Source organism: Grus americana, chromosome 14 (assembly GCF_028858705.1).
Source record: "Grus americana isolate bGruAme1 chromosome 14, bGruAme1.mat, whole genome shotgun sequence".
NCBI lineage: Eukaryota > Metazoa > Chordata > Aves > Gruiformes > Gruidae > Grus > Grus americana.
This window is the reverse complement of record NC_072865.1, coordinates 7,059,449-7,081,237: the sequence shown is the minus strand read 5'-3', so window position 1 is coordinate 7,081,237 and position 21,789 is coordinate 7,059,449. Positions and strand designations below refer to the sequence as shown.

The window sequence follows — 21,789 nt, the reverse complement described above, 5'->3', positions numbered from 1 at the left end:
AGTCCTAGAGGATTGTTCCAGCTACCTCCATGCTGCAGAAATGGCATTCCCTGCTCTGTGCACCTTGCTTTGTTTTTTGCCACATGTGGAGTATGCAAGTGCAGCTGCACCTTGAGCAGTAGTGGGCTTTCTTCTGTATCATGCACAAGCATAAGAGGATTAAATACCCTCGGCCTTTTTTTTTTTTTTTAAATGGGTTGGCAACACCGATGCTCCATTGTCTATTAGCAAGCTGATTTGCTGAGCAAGCAATTTTTTTCTCAACCACACTTTTTCCTTGGCAATGGGGCAGGTACTGGTTTATTAGCAAAGAAACTTTCTTTCCTAATTCTTGGAAGAAGGAGCTCCAGGGAGGGGCAGGCTGAAAGGGCTGTTAGGAAGGTTTGTAGCTCAGAAATGAACAAGCAGCAAGTTTGAAACAAACCAAAGGAAGTTTTGTTTTGTTTTTCCACACAGAAGTCATAATTAAATTCTGGAACACATTGCCACAGGATATTGCAGAGGCCAAAAGTGTACTTGGCTTTAAACAAGGTTTCGATCCATTTGGGATGGATAGCTCTAGTGGAGGTTATTAAACGCAACAGCCCAAGAGCAACCACGTACTTGCACTGGTGCTGGAAAGCAGGAGAAGGAGCATGTTACATCTGCCTTGTTTCTTGTGCTCCTCCGCTAAGCAATCAAATCTGGCCATTTTGGGAGAGATATTAGAGAGATGGCCAAGTGTGGCTATCTACGTGTTCTTATGTTGTGGGACTGTATCGCACTGACCAGGTTGTACTTGGATAGATGCTGTGACCCAGGATGGGCTGGTTATGCCATGAATAGATGCTCCATATGGCTCAGGTTGACAGGGACACTGTGTGCCCAGCCTGGTATCGGGTTGTCACAGGTGCCGCGAGCAGCATCCACACACGGCTGCCTGCTCCGCAAAGGTGTTGCAATGGCAAGAGCTTTCAGAAATCTGTTTCCAGCAGACAGTCCAGAGTGGGAGGTAGCACCCTGACAAGGACACGCTGTGGCAATGAGGCTAGCCTGGGCAAACATGCCTGTCTCAGGGGTTAATCTTTTCCTGGGTGAAACCCTGAGCTCCCCAGGCTGTGGGTTGGCTTTGCATCAGCTTGTGCAGCACTGTGGATACAGGAGAGGAGGGGGGCTGCTGCAGGCAGGTTTCCCCAGGGCAGGCAGGTCTGGGAGCTGAAAGTTTTCTATCAGCTTGCAGGTATCTCCTTGCAGTCAATAAATGTCTGCTGCAGGGAATTTCTGCAACACAGCTACCGGTATCCTGGCCAGCCATCCTTTTAAGAGGGAGGATCATGCCCTGATCATCTCATTCATTCTCTGTCCTCTGTGTCCTTACGCTGCCTCCGAACACAGGAGAGGGATGGGAAGGAGCAGCACAAGGCAGACAGATGGCAACAGAGTGAAAGAGGCTGCAGGCAGAGCGGAAAGCTGCTCTCCGTGCTCACCTTCAGGCAGCAGAAGGGAAAGACCGGCAGGGTTCTGGACAGGAGAATGAGAAGATCTTCATATCTGTGCAGGGACAGGCCTGTGGGTGAATGAGAATTGCCTGGTAGGAGAGAAAAAGGTGAGGGAGGAGGCACGGTGGCCAGGGCTGTGCTGCAGGGCAGAGACGAGTCGAGCAGTCCACATCCCGCCAAGCGCTGGGGCTCCTCACCTGCATCCAGTGGAGCACATGGTCCCTCGCCTAGCTCTTCATGCCAAGATGCTCTTGGACTCCTTCCCAACAAATTTTACTGATCATCAAATAACTTGTATGTTCCCCACAGGGAATCACAGAAAGGGCATGGGAGGACTACCGGCACTCGGGTGATGTAGCCAGTGTCCTCGTTGCAAACATTCAGGTTGAGTTAAGGTGCGGATGAGGACTCACAGGGTCAAACAGCTCAGGGTTAGAGTCCCTTCAAACACTGGGCAGAGCTCCTCCTCTCTCTGGGCTGGGGTGGGAGCCGAGCCCAGCCTGGCTTCACAGCTCTGGTGGGTCAGATGGGAGTTGCGTGATGGGATCGCAGAAAGGATCTCACAGGCTTTGCAGCACCTAAATAAACAGCTGTTTTGTGAGCAGCAGAATTCATGAAGCTTGGTTGCCTGGGGCGCTCTCTCTTGTGTGGATTCTCTGATGTCTAATAATCAGGTTGGGCTCACATTAGAGCCTTTTCTTCCAGCTGGGAGTCCTAATTTGGATTTCTCTCCTCTCTCCTGCTGCTTTTCACAAGCTTGTGCAAACCTAATGCCTTTCAAGTCTTTACCTATCCAGTTAAATTTGGCTGAAACTGGCCAGTGGATCCAAAAAGTAGAAGGGAGGACTGACAATGTGGTCCCACACACCCACTTCCCTCAGCAGTCTGCAGACACAGGAATGATTATCAGTGCAAGATAATTTGCATCCCAAACATGAAGAAAATGTGAAAGGCTCAGTATGAGTTTTGGAAGGAGAAAGCAATCAAGAAAGAGCCCAGGATCCCTTGTGGGCTCTCGCAGCTTATGCTGATGGTCACGGCATGCCTGCTGGGCCAGCTGGTTTGCAGTGATGGAGGTATGTGGCCCTTGGCACTAACAGCCTCCATGGGAGCTGAATCCTGGAGAGGAAGGTGCACAGTCCCAGCAGCAGCAGAGCTGGGGCACACTCACGCGAATAGCTGGCATGCTGCAGCTGGCTCTTGTGCCAACACGTTTGGGCTGCTGCCCCACAGTGCCCAGCCCCTGGGCCCCTCACGCCCTGCCTGGTGAGCAGCTCCCACCGAGCCCCCTTCCCACCGGCACGGCACGTCTCCAGCCCCCAGGGCTGTTTCTTTTCATAGGCAACAGGTACCCCGTTCCCATCAAAGCCACCAGCGGGATCTGCTGTTTCCTCCCTGTCTCCTGGCTGTCCCAGCTGCCATTCTTGGCCAAGGAGACAGGCACCATCCCCAACACCCACTTGGTTATCTGTGCAATGACAGCTTCTGGACCACAGGCAGGATTTACCCCCCTGCTGCCAGTAACTGGGAAGGGCAGGAAGTGAGCAGTGAGGAGGGAAAACCAGCTGATCTTTTCGGGGGAGAGCAGAGGAAGGGGATTAGGAATAATGCATAAGGATGCTTCCCCCTGCCCTTGGCACAAGCAAGCCGACCTCCCTGATGTCACGTTTTCTCTGGGACAGGAGCCATCAGCAAAGCAGTTGGCACTGCAAGGTTCCCCCAGTGACCCCAGACCCCCACTGAGGGCTCCACAGCTCTGGAGCTGCATGATTAACTCTTGCTCTAGAATGATGTTGTGATGCCGAGACAGATAAAGATCACTGACCCTTATAACTCTATCGGGAGTTCAACCCTGTTCAGATTCTCCTGTGCCTAACGGATGAGCTCCTGGAGGCTTACGACAATGACGAAGAAACCTCAGCTATGTGACGTATCTGAGCCAGGCTTAGGTGTTGGCAGCAGTACAAAGTCAGGCTCTCCCTGGGTTCCTCACAGAGCATTGGACAGAAATGCTCATTGCAGGTGGAAAGGTGGCAAGAGAAAGCCTTTGGCTTCACGTACAGGGTGGTGCCTTGTCCATGGACAGAGGATGGCCTGGATGCACAGACACATATTTCCTGCTTGCTCCAGTGGAGGAGCAAACCAGGGCAGCAGGTAGAGCAGCAGGGCACAGCCGAAGCCACAGGGATGGGGCAATGGGTGAGATGTCCAAGGGGGGAGAGGGTGAGCGGCTGGCTGGAGGAGGTCACAGTAAGATGTCATGGAGGAAGGTGTCTTTAGAGCCAGTCTGGATCTGAGCATCCAACTTGTGAACAACTGGCATGGTGACAAAGGTGGCAAAGGCATTCAGCTCTATGGGGGCAGGAGGTGTTGGACATCAGAGTAACCAAACACTTCCCAGCCACCCTTCCCATGTGGAGACCATCCTGCTCTCTCCTCTCCTGCACAACTAACCCATCTTGCACATCTGCCTTCACTGCTCCAGGGACAGCATCCCACCACGTTCCTGCTGTCAGCCCAGAACGATGATCCCAGCAGGACCCCTGGCAGGTCCACTGGCTGCAGCAGACTAGAGCCAGGGAAGGCAGCGCTGTCTCAGAACAAAGCATTTTTTACCAACCCCCGCAGCAATGCAGCCTGGCTAGAGGAAAAAGGTGTCCCAGCACCATGCTAGGTCTACCAACCTGGGGCTCAGATTGCCCCACGCAGGTCAATGACTCACAAGCTTCCCCAAAATTCCTTCAAGAGAGTCTCTGTTCCTCCAGTACCCCTTAGAGGCTGCCAGTCCAAACTCCACAGGGTACCCAAACTCCCCAGGGTAAAAGCACCCTCCTGGCCCAGCCAGCAGATGATGGGAAGAACATCTCCATGGTGCTTGTAGGACTGTATCTGTTCTGCTCAGGGACTTGTGTGCAACCCCTCCGCCATGCTGAGCAGTCCAAGCAAGAATCAGCGCTCTGCACACCAGCATGACACTCGTTAATCCCATGGCTTTCTGTGGCTCTGCAGCTGAGAAGCCCCCAGTACAGCCCACCCCATCAGCACACAGCCACTTTACCACCAGGAACAGAGCTGAACCATGAAATTGTTACAGCACAGGGTCCGGGCACTGCCCACGGGCCACTCGCTGCACAACAGAAGCAGCGTTTCACAGGTCACTCCGAGCAAGGGCAGACCTCGGCTGTAAAAGGCATGTGCAGCAGGTTTTAAATGATCAGCCGCCTTGCTCCAGGCTGTCTAGCAGTCTGAAAACAATTTCCAAAGGTCTATCCAAGCTATTCAGAGATTGGAAAGTCAAGATGAGGAAGGAATAGCCCAATTGTGCCCTGGTGGAATCTGCAAGTCCAGCAAAAAGGTGTACCCATACTAACACAGCCCCCAAACAGACTGGTGCAAAACACAGTTCTGCAAACACCAGCCCTAAGAAAGCCATCCACAGGCACTGAAAAACCCTGAGATACATTGAGGAAGGAAACACCATAACTTCAAGGGCTCTTTTCATTAGTTTTCTGGCTTTGTGTAGTACCTCCAGGATGTAGGTCTTCTGCTTTGCTGCGAAACCAAGCAGAGACCTCACAACTGAATGCAGGAGCAGGATCTCTAAGGACAGCACCAGCCGCTAGCCTGGATTCAACATCCCATTCAGAGAAACACTGATGAGATCATGGCTCCATGCCATGGCTTGGGAAGGGATGGGTTGGTTTGTTTTTCAAAGTCAGAGAAAACAGTCCAAAAATACCTGTCTCCTCGCAGAACTGAAACCCCACAGGCCCAGCTTTGTGAGCGACCGGCAGGGAACTCACCCAAACTCAGCAAGGCACCAAATGGAAAAGGATCTAATTCCCATCAGCATTGCTGCGGCAGAGGAGAGGGCAAATATTAACCAAGCAGCCCAGCCCCCGCGCAGGGTAGAAGCATAGTTTTTAATCTGTGACTTTCCAACGTTCAAAATCCAAGGACTGCTTTCTGGTCAATCCTATTTGGCAGACAGCTGGAAGGATGTTGCCCCAACTGTAGCTGGACCCCTTCTGCTCAGCTACCCCCCAGGCCAGGAGAAGATGAGTCCCAACTCCTATTCATTTTCCCAAAGCCTCGTACCCACCATCTTATATGATTTACTTCCTTTGCTCGCTCTCTCTATTCCCCAGTGACCATTGAAATCCAGACCCACCATTAAACTGCTCCATCATTGATTATTTCACCAACCAAGTGCATCTCCCTTGTCCTCTCCAGCTCTTAGTGCTCGTAGCCTCCAACAAAGACCTTGATGTGCTTGGGGATGGTTTTGATCAGTACCTATGCTGGGGGAGAGACTGTTTCCTGTAGTGAAGGAAAAAAGGGAGAGAAAATGGGAAATGGGGCAGGGGAGTAGAAGGAAAGCAAGAGAGAAAGAGGAAGAAAGGGAGTTTGGGATACGTGCTGGCAAAAGAGCAATAATGAAAGAGTTGTCCTTAGTTTCCCATGAAAAGGATGATTTTTCTCTAATCGTCTGATCTCAAAACTCTGGGCCAAGCCCCCACCACAGCTAGCGAGGGGAATGCTGCTCTTGGTGCACTCAGCACTCGCCTTGTTTTGTGTTTTGGGTTTTTATTGCTTTTAAATGCTCCTCTTGAAGGGAATCAAAAGGTGGGGCTGGGGCCACACCTGCTTCCTGGCAGTCTGCGGCACTTCTCTGCAATATGGCCAACAAACACAGCAGCCTGCACATCGCAGGAGACCCCTGGGAGAACCCCCCTGAGGACACCCCCCCAGCCATGCCCCAGCCACCCAGAGTAGCTGTGCCCTGCACAGATCCCCCCAAATCACCCATCTCCACAGCCTCCCCACGCATGCACTTTGAACCTCAGTGCTGTGTTTGTTCCTTCATTTCAAACCAACAGATTTGGGCATGCCTTTGACAGAGGATCACAATTTGGATGTTAAATTTAGACGCACGCTCAGGCTCTGATTAGAGATACACCGAGTGTTTACTCGCTCTGCAGGGAGTTTGCATCTACAGGGCTGAGGGTGAAGCCCCTTGAGGCTCTCTGATCCTTGTCTGGTGATTAGGAGAAGAGGCTGAATCACCACATAATGATGCCCTGGTATTTCCCTCAGTCAGGAGCATGCTTTAGCTTCCTCACTCCATCCCACCGATGGTCTTTCTCCAACACATCTGCTTTGCCATGTTCAGCCGGCTCCAGGAGGGCCTCTGTGCCCAGGGGAGCCATAAAAGAGAGAAACAGAGCTTTCAGGAGTAGAAATAACTGATCCCATGAGATGAGGGACCAGAGGCAGGTGAGGTTGTTTAAGTGTTTAGTGCTTGCAGCTGATCTGGCAGCCCTGAAGTGGATAGGTCCTTTGCCATGGGTCCCATGGATCATGCACTAATTCCTGTGAGCACAAGGACATGGTGTAGCACAGCTCAGAAAAACAGGAAAAATGTTTTTCCTAATCTACAGGAAAATCTGTTGCAGGTGCGGTTTATTTCGCCTGGTTTCAACATGGAGATCCTTGAACTCTGTTGCAAGGACCCTTGAGCTTGGTAGCCCTGCCCCTCCTTGGCAGCCACCTACATCTGGGATTTTAAGGGCTAGCAAATTGCCTGCATGCCATTTTCATGTTATACACAGCTTTCCCACCCACAGTACAAGAGTCACAGAAACCCACCTCGTTTCTGCTGCTTCGTTACTGACACCTTCCAGGGACAGTTCCAATGGGGCTTTCCCTGGAGCTGAGCCAAGGCAGTAGTTAGCCACATTTGCCCTCTGTTCAGAGCACTGTGCCACATTTTTCTGTTGAGCTTCACCACAGCCTTTGGAAACATCCCGGTCCCACTTCTGGATGGTCTTCCATTGTGAATGCAGTGTAAATGGCCCTAGAAGCAGGAGACAGAGCAGGGGCTGCACAGTTATCTCCTGGGAGATCTATTACTCTTCAAATTACATTAAAACCATGCTGGAGAAAGAGAAATTACATCCAGTGTGTCATTGTTTCACAGTGCAACCTACTGAAGAAGAAACTCCAGGCTACATGTAGTAGGTGATGGTTTCCTGTGCCAGGGTGGGAAGTTGTGAGCTGTCCTGGGAGCCCCAGCCTCAACTGGAATAGACCAACTCTTGAAGGACACTAGTGTCACCAGCCCTCTCCATCTCATTTATTACCAAAGGATAAACTAAGAGAGGGCAAACATGGGCCTGTGTGGAACTGCTCAAACAGTGATGGGATTTCCCAGCAATACTGGTATAGAAATTGTCCTAGCAGACGCACGTGCAGTAATAAAGGTGATGAAATAGCACATCTCAGAGCACAGGCAGTTGCTGTCAGGGGACATGACAGGCTCTCTACTAATGTTGGGGCTTTGGGCATGGGTCCTGCCCCAAAGAGAAGCTATTAAACTTCCTAATCTGATAGTGATGCCTCCTAGAAAATTATCCTTAAGTTTTGGCTGTGCCTTTCAATGTTTCAGATCATTTCCAGTGGAAATGAGGCTTCTGCCTCGTGCCCCGTGTGTGTAGTTACACTCCATCCCTCATAATAACTGCTGAAGCCATTGATTGCTTTCAGCCCAGCTTGTAATTGAGAGCAAAGCTCTCAGAAATATGAGGTCATGACAGGTTTTGCAAAATAATTAGCTGGACACAGGAGTAAAACCCTACTAATGCCCCCACAGAGGAAAAAACACCAATCTAAGTGAAGCTCTTCTTAGATGTCAGGAAATCTACAGGCAAGAGTGAGATTAAGGACATTACAGGAGGGATTCAGAAGAAAGTGTGCATCTTGCTAAACGCCAGAAAACCCACTCCTTGCTCAAGGTTATCCTCCCATATTGAATTGTTGGTGCCCGAGAAGGCATGTGCTCTAGCTCCAGCTTTTCTTGTGGTTGTGGAGTTCATAACGTCTCTGCTTTGTGGGCTCTCTGATGTCTTATAAGAGATGAGTTCACATTGCCATTTCAGTACAATTCAATTAAAAAGTCAATTAGCCCAGATACAAAGCGATTGTCTTCATTAATTCTGCTGTTCATGGAACAGCACTAGTGTTTGCTGTTGGTTTATTGTGCTGTCTTCTTCTACTCAATTGTATGTGACTTTTCCTGCTCCACAGTCCTCATAGACACACGGCATGCAGCATGCATACATTTTCTTTCCAGGTTCAGCAGTTGAAAATGTTGGAAGGGAGCAGCTCTAGGCAAGTCCTTACATGCTGCAAAACTCTTTAGTGCTGTTAAGTAACAAGCAGAGCTTTTAAGAACGTGGTTTTCAACTTCTGAGAAGGAACCGCATGCCTTTCTGGATCACCTAGCCCTGTCCTTCAAAATTTTCTTTCATTTGCTGTGCATTTGGGACTATGCTATATTTCCTAGAAGTGAAATGATGTAATAAAAAAATTAATCTGAATTTTGTCAGTTATGGCAAATTCAAATTGTGTTGGCTTCTCTGTAAATTCTGGTAGCTTCACTTCCTAGTGACATCTCTCTTTAGACCATTAGTTTCAAAAAAGAATGACCACAGTGGGGAGATTGCTGGATTATCAGCATCTATTTACCAAGGAAAAGGGATTTGAAGGAAGTGTCAAATTTACAGCTTTGTATTTACCAGTAATTAGGTATCTTAGTGAGAGAATATGACACATGTTGTTAGTTAGGCTCCGATAATTTGTTCCTAACATTCAACTTGACTTATAAATTGAACTAGTTCTGGCTTTTAAAGAGATGAGTCTTGAAAAAGTGTCTGGAAAAACAAGTCTTCCCTGTTTAAATTAGGAATGTGCCAAATGACTGGCAGGTACTTGATATATAATTTAAATTTAAAAGAGGAAGAAACAGTTCTAGATAAAGATCTCCCGGGGTATCTAGGGGAAATATATGCACCTATATTTAGCTTATCCCTGGTTTCAACCTCTAAATGTGCACACAGCAGCACGCACTTAGCTTTTGAAAAGAGCAGGCCTTGATCCTTTAACAAGCTCCGCAAAGCTCACTAATAAAGTTACATCCTTGTTAATCACATATGTGCTCCCCAGTTCCTTCTTTGATACACCTTGTTCACAGGGATAAATCACTGAGCCGCAAATGTGCAGGAGTCGTTGGAGAAGGAAGTTGATGGCGGGTGGTCATGGATGTCAGATCCTCCACAAGAATCCTGACCCTGGGGCTTTGCCGTGAGAAGGGAGGAACCAGAGACATTACTCAATGGATGAGGGTGACATGGTCAAAGTGTCCTGCTAGGAATCTACTCTTTCAAGCAATGCAGAGGAGGCAGCCAGGGTCAGACCTGCAAATTCGAAGAGCTTTGTGGTAACTGAGATACAACTTGACTAGGACCTTAGCTAAAGCTGTCAAAAAGGCCACATTGTAGAGCTGGCCATTCAGAAGGAATTTGCACAACATAACAGGGCATCTCTGGTGGGGAAGGAGAACGGATTACTGTAGGAGGGGGAGAGGAGACACATCAAATCCCAGTTTGTATATTGGCTTTTAAAAATACTTTGCCACAATTTGTATGGAGAGAGAAGTTAAGATGGAGAAGGGAGGATGGAGAAACAAAACAGAAGTGAGGTTTGGATTGTGGGTGGAGAATTCAAATACGCTGTTTGACAAAGAAGAATGCAGAATGAAGGGAGGGAGAGATAGTTTGCAGAGTAGGAAGTCAGCCTGATCACAGCATTTTACATGGCTTTTCACATTTTGCCCTCTACAAGGGCAAAAACTGAAGAAGAGAAAGTGAATGGATCTGAGCCAGCATGGGGATGTGGGAGGACAGGTCTCTCACTGGGACAGAAGGAAGAAGAGCTGAGCTCACAACCACATTAGCAAAGGTCAGGGTAGAGAGAGAAGGGAGGTGAGGCTGAGCCCATGGGGACTTTAACACACTGGCCTTAATAAAAATTACCAATGTTCTTCCTTTGACACCTGTAGGACCCAAGGAGACACCACACCATGGAAGTCACTATCAAGAGGCACTTCCTGAGTTTTGCTGTTTTCCTGATGCACTGTGTGGTCCGCAAGGCGAGCTGCGAGAAAGGCAACACTTCTCCCCTGCACTTCACCCACTACTTCTACAATGCCACCATCTATGAGAATTCAGCCCCCAAGACCTATGTGGAGAGCTATGTCAAAATGGGTATTTACAAGACAGACCCCGAGTGGGACATCAGATACAGAATAGCCTCTGGAGACACCACTGGTCTCTTTAAAACAGAGGAGCACGTGATTGGGGATTTCTGCTTCTTGAGAATAAGAACCAGGAGCAGCAACACAGCACTTTTAAACCGGGAGGTCAAAGACAGTTATATGTTAATAATCAAGGCCACAGAGAGCGCCTTTGCCTACGAAGCCTGGGCCAAAGTCTTGATCCACATTCTGGACAGAAATGACTTGAAACCTCTCTTTTCACCCCCCTCCTACAAAGTGTCCATCAGAGAAGACACTCCTCTGAAAACGGTGGTCAGCACACTCAGTGCCACTGATGCTGATGCTGGCCAGAACGCCGAGTTCTACTACGCCCTCAACACCAAGTCTGACCTATTCACTGTCCACCCCACCACAGGAGCAGTTATGACCACAGGTAGGCTGAACAGCACCCATCGAGGCAGGCACCATCTGCAGGTTTTGGCTGTGGACAGAATGAGAAAGATCGTGGAGGGGAATGGCTTTGGGAACCTGGCTAATCTCATGATCCAAGTGGAGCCATCTGCCAGGAACCCCCCCTCTATCTCCTCAGTGAAGGTGACACCACCTGACTCAGCCGAAGACTTTCTCTACGCAACTCTGTCTGTAGAAAGTGGTGACTCGGAAGCAGGGATAGATTCAGTTGATTTTGTGGATGGAGATCCAGGAAGACATTTCAAAGCGATCAAATCCTACTTTGGGAGCACTGAATTCATGATTGTGTCAACCAAAGAGATCAACTGGCTACTTTACCCATTTGGTTTCAACCTCAGTCTGCAAGCCAAGGACAAGAGCAAGCCGCCACTGTTCTCTCCTGTTAGAGTTATCCATGTACCTCCTTCCAAGTATGTCTCTGCCAGGTTTGAGAAAGAAGTGTACCAGGTCCAGCTCAGTGAATTTTCCCCAGCTGGAAGCCAAGTTGTTATGGTGAAGATCACACCAGTCTTCCCAAATCTCAAATATATTTTAAGACCTACTCCTGACAGCACAAGCTTTAAAATCAATCCTCACACTGGACTGATAACTACAGTCAGAGCAATGGACTTCCATGAGCAGTCTCATTTTGAACTTGAAGTTACAACCATTAACAGTCACACATCCACAACTGTTGTCATTGACATCACTGACTGCAACAATCACGCTCCAAGTTTTAGTCAGTCTTCATACCGCGGGGCCTTTGATGAAAATGTTCCTCCTGGTACCAGTGTCTTAACAGTAAGGGCTACAGATGAAGATGAAGGAGACAATGGCTTTGTCACCTACACCATAGCCAACCAGAAATCGGTTCCCTTTGTCATTGACCCCTATTCTGGCATCATTTCCACCTCCAAGTCAATGGACTATGAGCTGATGCAGAGATGGTATCATCTGCGAGTGTGGGCATCAGATTGGGGCTCGCCCTTCCGCCATGAAACGGAGGTGTACGTCTCCCTCATGCTGAGCAATGTCAATGACAATGCTCCTGTGTTTGAGAAGGCAAGCTGCAGTGGCACCATCCCACGGGACTTTCCTGTTGGGAACCCTGTGGCCACGGTCTCTGCAATTGACAGTGATGAGCTGCAGCATATCAAATACGAAATCAAGTCTGGCAATGAGTTACGGCATTTTGAACTGAATCCCATCTCTGGAGTAATATCCCTTAGAATATCTCTGCGAGATCTTCCTTCTGAGCAGCCACTTTTCTACTCTTTGAAAATAACTGCAACAGATGGAGAGAACTACGCTTTGCCAACATCTGTAAATATCACTGTGGTCAGCCAAGGTCTCCCCGTCAAAATGCAGTGTGAGGAAACAGGAGTCTTGAAACAACTGACAGAAACTATCATACACTCCATTGAGTCTCAGTCTCAAGGCCACGGGCAGGATGATGAAACGTCTTTGAACTTGCACCTTATAAACCATAACGCTCCAAAGTTTGATGACAGCTTTCCACGATCTATTGATATCATAGAGACTGTTCCCATCAACTCAACTGTCGCTGACCTTTCAGCTATTGATCCTGATACTGGTTTTAATGGAAAATTGGTCTATGTGATCTCAGATGGAAATGATGACAGTTGCTTTACGATTGACCTGGAACTGGGTCTCCTTCAAGTCCTTTCTCCTCTAGATCATGAACGAACCAGCTTCTACATTCTTAACATTACTGTGTACGACCTTGGCACACCACAAAAATCATCTTGGAAACTCTTGGCTGTGAATGTGTTGGATACCAATGATAACACTCCTAAATTCCCACAAGGTGCCTACTGGGTGGCGATACCAGAACATGTAGCAACAGGGACAACAATAGCTCAACTGAAAGCAGAAGATGCTGATACAGATGACAATGGGAGAGTAAAATATTCTCTCCTAACCCCCACCGATAAGTTTGCCATTAACAGTGTCACTGGAGAAGTGACAGTTACAGGTGCCCTGGATAGAGAATTGTGGCCTTGCTATGTGCTGAAAATAGAAGCTAGGGACCAGCCCAAAACAGGCTACCAGCTGTTCTCTGTTACAGATCTCGTTGTGACTCTGGAGGATGTAAATGACAACACCCCACAATGCCTCCCAGCCCTCAACAGTGTGAAGGTCCCAGAGGACCTGCCCGTGGGAACCATCCTCCTGTTTCTGGAGGCTTTTGACCCAGACTCTGGCTCTGGAGGTGAGGTGAGGTACAGCCTCATTAATGACGAGGAGATGATGTTTCATGTGGATAAGCTGACCGGGGCACTCCGGTTGGAGAAGGAGCTGGACTATGAGAAGAAGGACTCTTACAATCTAACCGTGCAGGTCAGTGACGGTGGGAAGCCCTTCTCTCGCTCTTCCCTCTGCCACCTAGAAGTGAACATCCTTGATGTCAACGAGAACTTGCACCCACCACGCTTTGCCTCCTTTGTCTTCAAAGGCTGGGTGCAGGAGAACAGCCCTGAGGGCACATCAGTGATGATGGTCACAGCAAAAGATATCGATAAGGGGAAAGATGGAGAGGTTCAATATTTCCTCCGAGAGGGCACTGGCCTGTCTGTCTTCCGCATTGAAAAGGACACAGGTAATGACAGCTTAGTTAATAGTGTACCTTACAGGCTTAAACTACACGATGCGTTTGGCCTGACTTTTTGACCCAACAGGACATTTCTATATTCTATTTGCAAAGTTCCATGCATTCAAATCTTTCTTGCTTGTGCAGTGATGTACAGTGTGCATCCCTGTATCTGGGGAGGAGCAAGTAGGGTTTGTCTCCTTAGAATAAAGGAAAATCAATGTCTGTCCCCCCAAAAAGTACCGAGGTCTTCCCTTTCACTTGTGTACCAAGTTACCCTCAGCACAAGCAAGCCCTCACCTTCCACACAATCTCACAGCCATACAAGGTTGGTGCCAGAGTTTATATCTCCAGCAAAGACCAGGAAGCAGACTAGAGACACAAACTGGTCTGGCATTAAGGACAAAGTGGTCTGAGTTCCTTAAATCCCTCACAAGCACTTTCTGTGATTCTTCTAGGCACCATCCGGACCATAGGACCACTCGACCGAGAAGGAACATCTCACTACTGGCTGACAGTGCTAGCTCTTGACCTGGGAACAATTCCTCTGTCTTCTGTGACTGAAATTTATCTTGAAGTCACCGACACCAATGACAACCCACCTCAGATGTCCAGGCCTGTCTTCTATGCCTCTGTGATGGAGAATTCCCCACCAAACACATCTGTCCTTCAGCTTGATGCCTTAGATCCAGACTCTAGCTCAGAGGGAAAACTGACTTTTCACATCCTAACTGGAAATCCTCAAGGACTCTTCACCATTAACCTCATTACAGGTAAGAGTGACCCAACTCAGCATCTGTTTTTGAAGCTTCCAAGTGCCCAGAGGATGTTACATATTCAATATAAACAGCCCACACAGCTGCCTTTGTTACACCATCCTTCTGCAGCAGAAGTCCCAGTCTCCAAACAAACTGTGTGGGGAGGCAAAGGGTTGAAACCCTAAACCTGAGGGCTGCTATTTGCATCCAGATGCCTCTTAGAATGACACAAATGTGCTTCTTTCAAAGCCCTAAACTAAGGGCAACTAAGCAGTTGCTTTTAATCTTCCCCCTTATAAACAACTGCCCTATTGCACAGCCTGAGCCAGGAAACACCCTTCTGGAGGTGACTATCTGTTCCTGAGACAGACCAAGGCAGGATTAATAAAAATGAATCCCACTGCATTTAAAGGCTCCACCCGTTCTCCGGCACTATTAATGTAGTAAGTGTAGTAAGCCTCTTCTGCCATCTTCCTAGACTGTATCTTTCATCTGAGGATTAATTACCAGATGTTTCAGAGCCATCAAAAACCCGCTGATGTTTTGTGTAAACAGCTTCCTCAAACTATCCCAGCAGAGCTGACATTGGGCCAGCCTGGCAAGGAGAGCTGTGCCGAGCCCTTCACGCCATCAGCTCCTGGGAGAAGAGGGAAGGGAGGGCACAGAGCTTGAATATGGGAGAGGATTAATTGCATGACTTTGATCTCCTGCGGATGATAAAAGCAGTTCACCTACTGCAGCGGGATAGAAGCCTGCGCTCAGATGAGAAAGGAGCTGGATGTATTGAAAAAGGCTAGTGCAGCTCTCAGTTACGTGTTGCCTGTGGTGTAATGGCTCTCTGGCAGTCCTCTACAGTGGCTAGGAGCGGGACGTTTAGGAAGAAATTGTTGTGCTGAACACCGAAATCCTGGTTGCAACAGATTCCTAGGGTGCCTCTATGTGGTACCATGTAGATACACCTGGAGATGTCAGCTAACTGCTACCCCCAGTTGTAGCTATATCTCCACTGTCAGAAGGTTTTTAGCCACGTCAGGGCATTGCTCTGCATCCAACTTTCCCACGTAGTCCAATCATATGTGCACAACTCAGCCCCACAGACAGCTTGCACAAATGCTGGGTTCCAGGGAGAGGTACCCTCAGAGACCCTATTTTAGAAGACCACTGCCTTTTCCATGGGATGTGGACCAGAAACGGCTATCTGGACACCAGGCTAGCTCCCCTCAATCTGCTGAGCTCCAGCTTGCACCCATGCACCCTGCAGGAAATTCAGCCTTCTCTATGCCGCAGGCAGCAGGCAAAACTTTCACCCCAGTGTGGCTGCAGCCCTAGAAAGCCATGCTCCAAGGCTGTCATGTTTTATGGCAAAATAAGCAACACTGGCAAAATCTGATCGTTTGCTAATGAGACACCTCGCCTCTAAGCCAACCCTTTAATTCCCATCTTAGACAAAAAAAGCTCTCTCAGGTATGAGTCATCTGCTATCCATCTCTCTCTACAGTCAGGTAATTTGCATGTGAAGAGTGATAAGTTTGTCAGTCCTGTAAGAAACCAATGAGCTGATCTTATCTCTTGGACAGTTGCTGGAGGTCTCCTCTTTAAACCCTGAGCTTGGAGTTCATTTAAGGACCTGTTTCAAAGCCTGATGAGGATTCAGTTACCCATTGTTTTACTTGCATGTAACCCAAAAGAGCAAATAATTACCTGCAAACATTGGCATAAACTGAGCAGTTTATATCCTCATGCTTACACTATCTAAAGAGTAGTCATCTGTTACTACTGCCAGAAAGAATATCACAGCTTGTCTAAATTTCAGGGCTGTAGGCAGCTTATTGGAAACGCTGTGATATTTTCACTCTGCAGACAAGGGCATGCTAGTTGCTCCATTAAGTAGAATAAAAATATAATCTTTGGTCTCAGCCTGGTAGTGCAGCATTGGAAGATGAACTGCTGGTCTTCCAGTTCCTGCAGGGTTTCAGTTTTCACATCACTGCAGGGTTGTATTCAAAAAAAGGGTTATCCCAGTGCAGAGTAAATTAAATTTCTTACATTTGAACAGGAGAAGAGAGAAAACACTGCAAGTATCTGAGCACTATAGTGCTACTAGACCACTGATGTTTATTCCGGATTTTTAGTTAGGACATGTCCTTTGTTTTTCAAATGCAATAATTGCATCTCTTCTTTCACTACCTAGAGGAACTGATCACAAAAAGACCCCGAAACATTTCAGTTCTTGAAATGCCAGAGATCTATATGATCCAGATTGCCACCCTGCAGCCACAGAGGCTGCTGCTCTTAGTCGCATGATTTGAGCAAAGGACAGGATAATCCGCATGTGTCAGGCTTCTACATGCGGAGAAGACTGTGATTAAGACCTCATCGCCCATCCCACACTGTCATCAAAGGACACATAAGTCATATCGGCACTAAAATAAGCCAGAGCACAAGAGGGCCAGAGGTCTGTGGTGAGCTCCCCGGGTCTCTCCTATGCAGGGCACTCCTGGTAGGAGCCCCTTGGCAGAGGGAGAGGAGGAGGAAGCTTGTTCTCATTCATTGGGAATTAAGGTCCTGATTTACTGTTACAACAGGCACATCTACACCCAGAATAACCCTGCAGAATAGCCCTGGATGATTATTCAGGGCACAGTGCCACACTATTGCAAGTAACCTGGTTCTGGTTCTGGAGCGAGCTTGTTCTGTGTTTGATCCAGTATTTTGACACAAGGGTGGGTTGGCCAGTGGAGACACCCAGCAAGGCCCCTTGACTTCTCCTCCTGAAGCCTTGCAAGGAGACAGGAATGGCCATGATAAGTGTCCCTCAGCAGGACTTGGCTCCTCCAGCATCCCCAAACTACCACAGAAGATCTCTAAGCTCTTCCAGCTCTCAGTTCCCTAAAGAGGGTGGAGAAAAAAAGAGGGAAAATAAATGAAAGACTAATGAGAAGAGGGAATAAAACTGTGCAGTGAGATGAAAGCTTTCTGCCATCGGCAATGGAATCTCTCCAGCCCAGCCTGGCAGCTGGTGCAGAGCAGTGTTTGTGGGAGACAGAGAGATAGATAGATAGATAGATAGATACATGGGGAGATGGGGAGATGGTAGGGTTTGGGGTATTCTTTTTCTGGAAAGGTTTTTGGCTGGTTTTGTGCAGGGATTACCATCCCTGATGTGAAGTGGGTTCCAGTCCAGACAGGACCAGGAGGAATTGGGAGGCTGTGGCAGGAAGAGTCAGGATGAAGCCATTCATCCTGCTGAAAGGCTGTTGGGAGAATCCTTTTGTCTTGGACTGTTCATCTCCAGCTCTTATCTAGTGCTTGTTCTTCTGGTGCTTCTCCTGCTGTGTCAGTGTCCATGGGCTTCCCCAGGATGCTTGTGGTTCCCTGCATTTCTCTGCATGGAAGGACATCCAGACACAGCCTGTTTTTTAGATCTGAGGGATGGTTGCACTGCTGCTCCCCGAGCCAATGTACCACCAGCTCCAGCTGAGCATGGAGTAGTGCAAAGCAGGGTCAGATCAAGAGGGGAGGAGAAGAAAAGAGAAGATGAAATGGAAGCAACAGTGGAACAACAGAAAGAGGACTTCAAGAGAACAATCTTTTCCCTTCTCAGGCTCTTTTGAAAGCCCCAGTGCCTGCAAACCTGATTCTGGCTACTTTAACTATCTTAGATTTTCCTCCCTGCAGCAAGGGCAGGGGGCCAGCTACCTCCACCCCAGCCCTGCTCTTGCCAGCAGAAGTTATTATTATTTTTTGTTCCCTGACAACAATGCGCTGTTAATTTTGCTGCTCCTGTTGCAACACGACCAGCTTTCCTCTCTCCCCTTTCCAGGCAGCAAGCAGGAGAGTTACAGACAATCCTTTCCCATTGCTGTGCGTAGATAGGCTGCAAGAGCAGAGCTTGTGCCTGTCTGTGTGCAAGGAACAGAAGGGATTATTCCTGGACCTTCAGGTGAATGCAGATCTTGGCTAACAGGCCAAGTGCAATTAGGGTATTTGACAGTTTTGTTCAGTCTCTGTAGGGCTTGGCAGAAAACTTCAGGGCCACATACAAGTAGACAAATAAAAGACACCCACTCGATCGCAAGTCCCGTGGGATGGGCTGGCTGGTGTTATCCAGAGAGATGGGAACTGGACTGATAATTCACACACATGCACACACACACACAAAACACTCTCGTTAAAAACTAAGCATGCACTTCCCAGGTCCTTGTAGGGGGCAGCAGAAAGAACCGAGGAACTGTTTCCCTAGGCCACAAAAGCTGATGGCAATTCCCCTTTAATAACAGTTTCCACTTCTATTTTAGCCCTCTGGCTTCACAGGGTGTATAACCAAGTAGCAACAAATAAAAATATGCATTAATTCCAGCTGGCTTCTCTCGAGCACCACGTCCGATCCCCGTCTCCCTGTCTCTGGGTGCTCAGCTGCCGTGTGAACACTGCTGGCAGTTTGTGCATCTTGGCAGCCGCACAGCACCACGGCTCCGTACGGGAATTACAGTAATTAACCGTTAACCACGAGAGTTTTCTGATCTCAAGGCAGAGTGGTAACTGGCTTTGGAGAGGGGAACTGGGAGCCGTGATTGAGCACAGGGTAAGGGACAGAGGGAGTTTGCCTGGGGTCAGGAGGAGAAGCCAACCCTTTGACTTGTGACTCACAGATATGAAGCTAAACCCAAAAATGCCATCTGTTAAGACTCTCAGCTGGGATACGGTACAGGTCTGTGATCCCTGTGATCTGTAAGAGTCAGCTCTTACTCCCCAGGAGATCTGAGCATCTTCTGTGGCACAGACATTCGAGACAGTCATTAAGTTCCAGTTCATCTGCCTTCACTAGAGTCCTCCTTCTCCAGCTCTAGAAAGCTCAGCTATGATCCTGTTTTCTTGCATTTTTACCATTAGGTCATGAAAGAATTTCAGGGTGTGGCCAGGCAAATCCAGATAATCACTTCAGAGTGGTTTAAGCTACCTTCCATCAGCTGGCACGCAGTAACCAAGTGCAAAGAAGGTATTAGTCTGTTGCAACTGAATTTTGCAATCTGCAGACTAGAAATATCCCCAGTGTGCACACAGGTATTGCGTGACTCCACTGTCAATATCTAGCTATGTGTCCTATAGGCTTGTTAAGATGAAATTATGAACCATCCCCTGAGGTAGCTGAAGTTTTAGGCTTTGCTCCCCTGTCCTATCCAGCCTATTGGCAATGTGGACAGGCGCATCAGAGATCTCAGTGAACCACAGCTGCAATTCCTTCTTTAGGCCCCCATTAAGAGAGTATTTCCATGCATATCAAGAGTTCTGCTGCTGTTGGAGCCCTACAGCCTCCCATGAGCCTGGGAGGGATTCAAAAGCTCCTCAGCTGGTGTGCTCTCAGGCCACTGCTGAGTCCTCTTCACCTGCCGAGATGTCAAAAGGAAGATTAGGGAGAAAGAAAAAAAAAAAATCCATGACATATATGCAGAGTCTTCCAAATCATCTTGTCATAACACATTAAGGAGTGTTAATTTATGATTGTAAAGGCATCAAATAAATGTTTAGTGCAGCGGCTGGTGCCAAATATGAATAATCCCAGAGAACAAGTGGAAACGGTTAACAATAGTCTTGTTCCAAGCAGCTGCTCTGCACTCCCTCCTTCAGCTGCCCAGTGTTTCCTGCAGCCATTTCAAATTTTCTCCTGCCTGTCATGCTCAGACAGCAATCCACCAAAGTGGTATGATACAACTGAAAACAATACTGTTAATTAAAACTTTTTGGCTTTGGACCAGAGAGGAGAGTTGAGATGGGTTCACGCAACACTGATTTACAAGTCTTTCAGGATGCACAAGTGCACGTGCTCACACCACTGCAAATGCACACTGCCTCCCATGCAAAGCATTTCCCAGAGTAGCACAAGCCTGTATCACTGCTTGTGGTGGTCAGGAAAATTCACCCTGCTTTCATTTGCGTGAGGAAGAGGGAATTCCCTTCACGAGGAATAAACACCATGATAACAGTGACTGCTGGGAGCAGGAGATGCAGGGAACAGACAAAACCACTCACAGACTCCCTCAGACTTGAGACTGCCAGAAAATCATGCATTATATATACAATTTCCATCATCTGTAAAGCAGTTGTGAAAATGATCTAGAGCTGCTTTTCCCCAAAGGTGAAGAGTCAAGGCACTTGATGAGGACTATTATCAAACCAGACATGGAAACACAAGCCTCAACTCCATCCTTTCCACACTTGCACATCAGCTTAGTCATTGACAGGCCAAAAAGAGGCAATTATGATGATTTTGTTTAAACTGTAGTTTACTATAGCCACAATTCCTCCTTCCTGCATCCAACCTATTCCCTGTGGTTAAACTAGTGTGTATTTTTTAGAAATCCCTCAAATCTTGCAATTGTTAGAGGATTCACCCTGTCTCTCAGCAAGCCAACATTATTATCAACTGGGTACCTTATTTTTAGCCTGAATGCATTTCTTCTAGCGGTAGAATAGAGGGTATTTCCCAAGTCAGAAGACAAAACTTTTGTCAAAACACTGTAAATTATAAAGAGCAAGGTTCAACACAGGGAAAATAAGAGTTGAGACTTGCTAAGAGGCCAAACTTGTGCCAGCACATGCAGAATGTTTCTTACTTAGATGCATAAGAAAAGTTTTGTTTTCGCGGTCCTGCAGCCTTTCTCATCAAATGCCTTGCCGCATGGCTTGGACAACCCTCAACTGAGGTAGGCATCTGGTAGGTGTCCCCCTTCATCCGTGGTCTCTGTAATCAGAGGAGTGAGAGCAGCACCTCTGCACAGGGATTTACACTGAAAGTGGACAACTTGCTCCCTGGAGGTATCTGTCTTTCTCCTCCGATCACAAAGGGAACCTGAAACAAGATGGGCGGGCAGGCTGATGTGGGACACAAGGATCTGATCAGCTCTGGCTTTCCTTGGACGCTGAGTCTTGGAGCTCAAAGGGTTTCTGTCTTGGCAGGTCTGATTTCTACGACTTCACGGCAGCTGGATCGAGAATACAAGGCTGAACATATCCTAGAGGTGGGTAATGATGATTGCAATTAGCTTTATTTACCTACAAGTGTATTAAGTCCTCAAAGAGCTTTCCTTGCAAGTTGGAGCATAGAGAAAGAATCTCATCCCATCAGCTCCCAACTGCTGGGAAACTTAATTAAATCGTGTGTGTTGCCCTAAGAGACAGCTGCAGCAGTACTGCGGGGTTTATTATTTCCTTACTGAAGACTGGAGCAAAAGTCCTGTTCTGGAAGCTGTGGGAATGCAGGAAGAGGACTGGAATTGTCCGCTAGCAGGATGGATAATAACTTATGGGGGAAAGAGCAAGCCAGAGAAATCCACCCTCATTTATCTCGTTGTATCAGACACTGCTGTGTCGCCCTCA

The 21,789-nt window shown here is 47.9% G+C and overlaps 1 protein-coding gene across 1 annotated transcript in view; it reads left to right on the top strand.

Moving 5' to 3' along the window:
* Window positions 1-21,789, top strand: part of FAT2 (FAT atypical cadherin 2) — a 58,337-nt gene that overhangs the window by 1,999 nt on the left and 34,549 nt on the right. Inside the window, exons 2-4 of the mRNA XM_054842247.1 lie at window positions 10,378-13,663; window positions 14,113-14,427; window positions 21,370-21,431. Of these exons, the coding sequence (XP_054698222.1) occupies window positions 10,399-13,663; window positions 14,113-14,427; window positions 21,370-21,431 (3,642 nt within the window). The 5' untranslated portion in view covers window positions 10,378-10,398. The remainder of the gene's footprint in view (window positions 1-10,377; window positions 13,664-14,112; window positions 14,428-21,369; window positions 21,432-21,789) is intronic.